The sequence below is a fragment of the Gracilinanus agilis genome, chromosome 2, assembly GCF_016433145.1.
Source record: "Gracilinanus agilis isolate LMUSP501 chromosome 2, AgileGrace, whole genome shotgun sequence".
Lineage (NCBI taxonomy): Eukaryota > Metazoa > Chordata > Mammalia > Didelphimorphia > Didelphidae > Gracilinanus > Gracilinanus agilis.
The window spans coordinates 256397064-256406209 of record NC_058131.1 but is presented as its reverse complement, the minus strand read 5'-3'; the positions used below and the strand labels follow the sequence as shown (position 1 = coordinate 256406209).

At 44.2% G+C, this 9146-nt stretch overlaps 1 protein-coding gene across 1 annotated transcript; it reads left to right on the top strand.

Moving 5' to 3' along the window:
* Window positions 1-2217: 2217 nt before the first annotated feature.
* On the top strand, window positions 2218-8973 carry CTSZ (cathepsin Z). The gene is made up of 6 exons (XM_044663857.1): window positions 2218-2453; window positions 2906-3069; window positions 6760-6939; window positions 7465-7615; window positions 7856-8021; window positions 8665-8973. Exons 1-6 carry the CDS (start codon window positions 2296-2298, stop codon window positions 8773-8775), a joined length of 930 nt encoding a protein of 309 aa, XP_044519792.1. The 5' UTR covers window positions 2218-2295; the 3' UTR covers window positions 8776-8973.
* The last annotated feature ends 173 nt before the right edge of the window (window positions 8974-9146 follow it).

Genomic DNA, 9146 nt, shown 5'->3' with positions numbered 1-9146 from the left:
TGAGTCTGGCATTTTTTTTCGGATGGGATTGGGTAGAAAAAAAAGATATGTCTTGAATTTGTCTGGCTAAAAGTATTGCTATTCACCATTAAGTAAACTGAGAACAGGCTAAACAGTGAACAGAGAACAGTGGAGATCATTGCTCAAGAGAAGAGAAATGAAAGCAAGCAATCTCATTTTAACTTCTGTTTCAGTTCCTCACTTCAATTTAAGGAGGGTTGTTTTTTCTTTCTGTTTTCCTTTTTTTTAGCATGATAGGGCTAAATATTCACAGTAAGACAAATTATTTTTCTTTAGGACATCATTTCAGAGCACAGGATCAAATCTGGGCTTTGCCTCTTACCTGCAGGTCTTTGGACTTTCTCTCATTGGACCTCAGTTTCCTCAACTGTAAAATGAGAAGGCCAGATTAATTGACCTCTGAGGTTGCTTCTAGCTCCATGTTTATGATCAGATGAATCTTTTCATTTCTTTCATTTTTTTGTAAAGCAAATATCCTTGAAAAGAAACAACTTCTAGGGGGCAGCTGGGTGGCTCAGTGGATTGAGAGCCAGACCCAAAGATGGGGAGGTCAAATCTGGCTTCAGACATTTCCCAGCTGTGTGACCCTGGGCAAGTCACTTGACCCCCATAGCCTAGTCCTTACCATTCTTCTTCCTTAGAACCAATACACAGTCTTGATTCTGAGATGGAAGGTAAGGGTTTAAAAAAAAAAAAAGAAAAGAAACAACGTCTACATGAGTGTTTTTCGAACTATGGATAAGGTCAGCCAGCAAACGCTTTATTGTCTCTTGATCTTTGACAGCATGGGTTCATTTAAGGAGGAAAACCATGGGAAATTTAAGCCTGCCAGGTGGCTTAAAAAAAAACAAAAATAAAAAAGAAGAAGAAATTGGCTTACTATTCTGGAATTGTTCACTGAAAACAACCAAGAGTATGTGACTGTTGTCTGCTTTGAAAGCTTAAAATTGAACCAAGATTTTTGGAATATTCTCTATATGCATGTCACATACATGCGTTACACACATGGCACGTATAACATATGGTCTGGAGGCAGTATAACGCACGTAATCCATGTGTGCCCATGTTAAATACACACACTGTCATAGAAACAGCTCTAAAACCACATCATATGTATATGTGTGCATTTTTGTGTATATATCTATGCATGCATATCTATCTTACATGCTTTTATATGTATATATTATCAGCTTTAAAATTTGCTTTTAATTTAAGCATTTAGACAAACAAAACATAATTCACATTTTATATATATATATACATATATATACATATATATATATATATATATATATACACACTTGGAAGGAGCCCGGTGACACACCAGTTCTGAGCTCATTTCTTGGTTGGCTGAAGGAGGGGCCGAGGATGGGGAATTTTGGGCCACAGGAACGCTTAAGGACCATCTGCTAACTTAAAGCGGGTTGGCAGATGGAGGGAGCACCCACACCAATGATACTATAAATAATCAAGGATCTTAAGAGCAGCACTCAATCTGGATAAAAATCTGGATACAAAGACAGAAAATCAGAGCTAAAAGTATCCATGAACCTAGTTCTAGTACTAAAACCTCAGAACAGAAGAAATGTAGGTATAAAAAAACTCCAAACCGTTGATACTAAGGCTAGGTTCGAAGGCAGAAGGGCGGTAAGGGCTAGGCAGTGGGGGTTAAGTGACTTGCCCAGGGTCGCACAGGTAGGAAAGACATAAATAAGCATTTTTTAGCACAGTGTACTCTCAAAAAGTCGTGAGGTGTGTATGTATCCCCTTTCAGAAGTGGCTGGGACCTCAGCGATTGGAGGCGGGGAATCTGAGCATCTTTTCTACTTGAGTTTTCCCTAATGGAGCGCGTCTTCCTGTTCTAGTGGGCTGCTTTCAACGGAAAGGATTTTAGGAAAAGACAGCCATGGGGGAAATCTGCCTCCGATCCAAGTTCAAGATCAAGGTTAATATCTGGAGCAAGTTCCAGAGGGAGAAGGGCATACATAGCCCAGTGGTCGCCTGCGGAGTCTGTCCGGAGTTCCAGGGGTCTGCAGCTTCCCTGAAGTGTAGGCAGAACAGTGCTTGGAGATCTTCCAGAGCCCATGGGCCTGGGGCTGGAGAAGAGCGGGGTGGAGGCCCGCCCAGGGGGTGGGTCCGAGCGGGATCTTCTATAAGAAGGCCCCGCAGGCGCCGCCTAACAGCGGCGCTCCGAGCTCCGGAAAGGAGGAGGGAAGAGGAGAGGGCAAGGCGAAGGAGGACCCGAGAAGACCGAGAGCCGGGAGGAAGCGCGGGATGGCTCCGCCTCGGGGGCAGCTGACGCTGCAGTTGCAGCTGCCGCTGCTTCTCCTGGTTCTCTGGGGTTGCTGGAGCCCGAGCTCCGCGGGCATCTACTACCGAAAGGGCCAGAGCTGCTACCGACCGCTGCAGGGGTTCCAGCCCCGGGAGCACAGGTAGAGAGGGGAGCCCTGGCTCCTCACCCCCGGCCGGAGTGCCCTCTTCTTCCTCTGCTCCAGCCCGGAGCGGCTAGGGGTTTTGGAGGGTCAAATGGAGGATCAGAACCCTAACCGAGAGCTGGGGTTCCGGCAAGTTTTGGGGAGAACCCCCTGCTGAGGAAGAGACGTAGGGTCCTACCCAGGCGAGCACAATAAAGAGGCTCCCGCCTACCCCCTCGGGGTTTCCTTTGGGGCACAGAGTCTGGGGCTTAGCACGTGCCTGTCCCAGATGGGGGCGGGGAGAAGTGCGTGTGCAAATACTAGTGGGTTTTTGTGTTTGTGCGCCCACGCGCATGCTTGTGGGAGTTTGTGGATGGGACTGAAAGGGAGGAGTGCCCGTTAAAGGCACCAGGGCGCCCACCGCCTGGCCCCGTCCCGGAGATGACGCCAGCTCTCTTCTAATGCTGTAGGACCTACCCCAGACCCCATGAATACTTGGCTCGCTCTGAGCTGCCCAAAGCCTGGGACTGGCGCAACGTGAACGGGGTCAACTATGCCAGCATCACCCGGAACCAGCACATCCCCCAGTACTGCGGCTCCTGCTGGGCCCACGGCAGCACCAGCGCCCTGGCAGGTGGGTCGGAGGGCAGAGCCGGGCAGCGGTTGGGTTTGGGCCAGATTAGGAAGAAAAACGCCTCGCCCGTTGGTGGCAAGGTAGCGGGGAGTTCGGGCTTCTTTGAAGTTGATGATCCTAGACTTTTCCCCAGACGGAGAAAAGCCGCCCATGTAGAAGAGCCCAAAATGCCCCCTTGATGACTGGGCATTCTGAGCCGCTGCGTATCCGAGGTTCTGGAAGTCACCTTTCCCAACGGGCCAATTGAGTCAGACCCACCCGAGCTCCCGTTTTCCTGAGCGGAGAAGCCTGGCTTTCTTGTGACATCCGTATAGACGCCCAAATAGCTACTCCCGTGGCTCTTAAGTTTGGAAAGTCCTGATTCTTGAGGAGTAAACTCGTCACCATTGGCTGATGTCTGAAAGTCTCCTGTGCCCTTCGATGAGCGCTCCTTTCTGGTCTTGAGATAGTTTGGCCTTTGCTACGACTTGTGGGTACTTGGGGAAGGGTGCAGAACTGGGGCCACGAGAAGGGGTGCCTTTGGACTTGAAACCTCAGCAGCTTTGTTTAGAAAGGACAGATAAGTTGCCGGCTTCCTCCATTGCTAGGGGAATTTTGACTAGTTCAGCTCTGGGGGTTGCATAATTTCGTGTATATATCAATTGAGTATCTGGGAGTGAAAAGGGCAAAAGGGAGCTTTATGGTTGGGACTTTGTACGGTGGCCATTGGTCATTTTTTTCCCTCTTTCTGATGAAATGGTAGTTTTCATGCTTATTCTTCAGTGAAAAGGGGGAAGGCCACCTAGAAGTCAGTCAGGAGCAGAAGTGGTTTTGTTTTCACGAGGAAACTAGTCACAAGGGCCTGACTTGTTTTTCCTTCCTGCGCCTCTAGTTAAACAGTGATGGAACAGAATGGAAGTTCCCCGGGTGTTCTTTTTAGAAAAAAGCAGTGGGCAAGAAGCTTCCCAGGTTTTTGTTTTTGTTTTCTATCTTGGAGGGAAAAGACTAGTAGCCGGAAATGTCATTGGCCAGGTAGAGGTCCCTGTTTTTAAGAGGTTATTAGGGAACAGACCAAGTGCCCTAGGAAATGGTCTAATCATGTGACGGGTACCTGTAGACTTTTATTAATGCCCTTTTCTTTGACAAGAGAGGCAAGTGGTCCAAGGAAGAGAAAGCTGAATTCCAAGTGAGGCAGACCAGGGTTCAAATCCTGGCTCTTCCAAACACTGTCTCTGCTCTACAGAGCAGGTGTTAGTCTGCATTGGTAAAGGGAGTTTTCTCATCCTGGAGTACTCAAAATCAATGAAATCCACAAATCCAAGTCATTATACCTAGTGATATTTTTTTTTAAACCCTTACCTTCCATCTTAGAATCAATACTGTGTATTGGTTCCAAGGCAGAAGAGTGGCAGAGGCTAGGCAATGAAGGTGAAATGACCTGCTCTGGGTTTACCAGCTAGGAAATGCCTAAAGCCAGATTTGAACCCAGGGCCTCCTGTCTCTAGGCCTGGCTCACCATCCACTGAGCCACCCAGCTGTTTCCCCCACCCTCACCCCCAGTGATTTCTGAATAAATTCCTTCCATTGTCCAGGAAACCACCACTTCCCACAAAGATTTTAAAATGAGGGGAAAATAGTTTAGCAAAATCAAAACATCAAGGATTTTTTTACAGTATATACAATATTTATTTCCTGTCCTTAATCCCCTTCCTCTTTGCAGTGAAGGTGCAGCTTTTCTCCATCATTAATGGTCGTCGTGTTACACCAAACGACGTTTTCATTTTGAAGACAAGAAAATGATCCTTGAATTTTTTTGTCATGACTTGCTCCTCCCGTTGACATAGATGATGGGGTTTCAGCTGTGCTTTCAGGGTCACTGAGCAGCCCCGTCTGTTTTTAACAATTGAAATACTAGCTCTCTGTGACAAGCAATAATAGCCTTTAAGGTTCCTTCTAACTATAAATGATGAGCCCATGATTGGTGGTGCACAGGTGGCGTGCTGTGGGGTACGCCTGGGCCATGGTCCCTGCCTTATTGGGGAGGTGGGTCGAAGGGACAAAGTACCTGTGTACAACTGTTACCTTACATGTGGGAATCTGTGACCCTCAGTCCAGTCACGAGATGACCGAAGTGGTGAAATCGCCTCCCCTGATGAAGTCCTTTTGTGTATTAATTAAATCCTTTGGGATAAGCCCAAGGCATCAGGCTGATCCTAGATTCCCCTCTCTAGTGAAGACTCATATCCACAACCATTGTTTCTAGTTCAGCCTTCCATTTCTGTTAATTTTATTTTTTCTATGGGATGGGAAAGACAATTGAAAAAATATTAAAAGATATCACTGAACATCGGTACAAAAAACTAAATTCGCCAAATAACGAAAAAAGAAACACGTTTGGAAAGAAACACTGAAGAACTGTTGGAGTGGGATGGACTTGAATCAGTGTATTTCGTTTGATGTGGGTGGTTGGGTTCTGTCATTTTGGAAAATGTATGCTGAAAATGACTATTACATGGAATAGGGAAAACAAAGTATCTTTGAACATATAAAGAGAAACAGTATGTGCCGTGGTTACTGTAGTCTAATACTTGCCGGATGGCAATATTAATACTGCCCCATCCAGGGATGTGCTCTAAAGCTGCTCTACCCTGCTTGAGTGGATTTGTATATTCTGGGTGTGGGCAGCTACCTGTCAGAAATTGGCAATCAGCTACAAATCAGGGTCTGATTTCTTATAGCACTTACTGTTCTAAGCACTTTGTGATTGTTATCTCTTTGGATTCTCACAACAACCCTGCAGGGGTAGGTGGTATTATTATCCCCATTTTACAGATGAGGAAACTGAGGCAAACACAGCTGGTACCATAAATAACTGAGGCTAGATTTGAACTGGGGTCTTCCTGACTCTAGACCCAGAGTTCTTATCCACCGTACCACCTAGCTTCCTATTATTGTCACAAACTGAACTTAAGTGTATACATATACTTCTCTCCCTTTCTCCCCACAATTAAGAAGCCACTTCTGTATTGCTCCATAGACATTGCTTGAGCTGCAGAGGAGTGTAGTAGAAAGTATGTGTGTGTGGGGGACCAGGGGTTGGAATCATCACCAGACTGGAGGCCTGGGGACTCTAAGCCAATTAATAATATCAGTAATAAATAATAACTGGTATTTATGTGGTACTTTATCTCCATTTTCTCCTTTGAATCTCACAATACCTCTGAGCCCACCTCATAGACTTGTTGAGGTTCAAATAAAAGAATGTATGGAAAACATTTTAAAGTGCAGTATAAATTAGCTGTGATCTAAAAATTTTTTGTTGTTTAAAAAAAAAAGCTCATAGGAGAATTATGAACATTTAAAGTGATTTGGAAATAACTTTGGAATCAGAAGCAGCCTGATTTCCTGACAACTTAAAAACTGTATGATATACTTTCCTTGTACTATACAAAGATAGGCCCCTCATACTGGCCAAAAAAACCAAACAAAAACCAAAGGAACTGTCTTTCAAGAAGCTTTTAGTGGAGAAAAATTGTCCTGAGGGAGCTGGATCCATGGGATCAAACAGTTCTGGTCCGTAGCAGTGGAATGTAGCCAATCCAAGTGACCTCGGCTGAGGTCATACCTTTAATGCCAGTTTCATTTGCATCATTTTTCTGTATACTTTTGAGGCTTGGCCTCTGGACGGTCAAATGCTAACTTTTGTTACAGATCGAATCAATATCAAGAGGAAGGGAGCCTGGCCATCGACGCTCCTGTCTGTGCAACACGTGATTGACTGTGGCAACGCTGGCTCCTGTGAGGGCGGCATGGATCTCCCGGTGTGGGAATACGCTCACAGGCATGGCATTCCCGATGAGACCTGCAACAACTACCAGGCCAAAGACCAGGGTAGGCAAGCAGCTTTGAAAGTCTTGACAAATGTAAAATTAGCCTCAGCAGGCTGCCTTGAAGATCCACTTCAAAAAACTGTTACTTATTGGCATTTTAACTTACTACACATGAGGCAGCATTCCTGTTCAAAAGTGGCCCTCACTTCCCATCCTGATGATCTCATTTTGCCTCCTCCCTTTTCTTTCTTACAATCTCTGCGCCCTATTTGGCAGGGTCCAAGAGGACTTGGGGATCAATATTGCAGGGCAACACCATATGAGTCAGTCTAGGGAATTGGGTTCTTTGGTTATTTTCCTGGCATGCAGGTGACTCATTGATGCTAGGGATAAGAAAAAGCATACATATTTTTAAGATTTTAATGAGCGTTGCCCCTAGTGACCCCAGGAAAAAAAATGTTCTAACTTATTTCCCTCCTTATACACCCATCAAAATAATATTTTCTTTTGTTGAGTGGGAAGTTTTTGCTTTACTCAAAATTCCTTTAAAAGTGATTCTAATCTCATAGTTTTACTTTGCCTGCAGAATGTGACAAGTTTAACGAATGTGGCACATGCAACGAATTCCAAAATTGCTATTCTATAAAGAATTATACCCTCTGGAAAGTTGGGGACTATGGTACCCTTTCTGGGAGAGAAAAAATGATGGCAGAAATATATACAAATGGCCCTATCAGGTAAAAAGGAGTTTGTTTTTCCCTTTTTTGGGGGGGCTGGTGGTAGGAGTTGGAAAAGTCCAGGTTTAGGGACACGAGCCATTCTTGGCTATAATGCCAAGAAAATGTATTGTTCAGCACAGGAACCAATTAATGACCCACATGATGTGATGTTTATTTTAATCTTAACTTAGCTTATACTATGAAGGGAAAAAAAAGATTAGTCTAAATAGAATATGCTGTTTTTCCTCCCATTTTTAGTTGTGGCATAATGGCAACGGAAGCCTTGGATAACTACACTGGAGGGATCTATTTTGAATATAATCCTCAACCTGAGATAAACCATATCATTTCTGTGGCTGGGTGGGGTGTTAGTGATGATGGAACAGAATACTGGATTGTCCGAAATTCATGGGGTGAACCGTGGGTAAGTTTATTTCCCTTGCCAAGTGTTAACCCCACATCACAAAAAAAAATCTCGTGTGTTTAGATAGGTCAGGCTTCCTTTTAGCATGGACTGGGATTGGCCAGCCTAGAAATGATGCTGGGTCTTTGTGTGAGGCCCATTGTACCTTCTTCCTGGCAATCCCTCATTATGTTGCAGCTCTGAGATGTCACTTATTTGCTTCCTTTCTAAGTTACATCCATTCGTATCCTTTTTCAAAGTGAAAATAGATACTGGCTGTTGGGTGGGAGATGAGAGAGAGCTATAACTCTAGGAATTACAGGAGACTTGAGTTTTTTGGATAGGGTTTACAAGCTTTGAAGGGTTTCATCTAAGGGCAACTGGTCAAACCAAAACACTGAGCTGGCTGGGAATTAGGATATTTGAGGGGTTGTGTGGAATTCTTGATTGTGTTACTCATCCTGACTATGGGCAAGTCAACAAAGTTGTGCTGGGGCCCAGGTTTCCCATCTATGTAAATGAGTGATTTAAAAAGTATCCTTCCAGCTTTAATATGATTCTTCCTTCAAGGAATAAATTTGTAGCATAGTGGGACTGGTACATCATGCCTTTTTACACAAAAGGGCCAGGAAGACTGAATAACTTCCTTTTTTTTTCCTCACAGGGTGAAAAGGGCTGGCTGAGGATTGTAACCAGCAGATATAAAGATGGACAGGGCAGTAATTATAATCTTGCTATTGAAGACATGTGTTCATTTGGGGATCCCATAGTTTAAGTTTTATTAAAATTAACTGCTTCTAATTAGCTTACCTCACGCTCAGTGATTACATCCTAAATATTTAGTGAAATAGACTTCTAAAGGTGGAAAATATGTCTACAAGCCACTTTTTGCCTCCTATTCAGAAAACTGATCTACCCAAATCTGTATAGGGTTTTTGGTTACAATAAATTACTGTAGAAAAGTTCCACTCAATTACCTGTTTAATGCCAATCTGGTATCTTGAGTAAGAAGTGTCTTTCGCTGGGGCAGTTCAAGTGAGAATTACTGCTGTGTGAGGCATCCTGCGATGGCTATGTAGGATGCTTGTTTTAAACAAAATGCAACTTTTTTGAGTAGACTCTTAAGAATCCAATTATAATTTTATA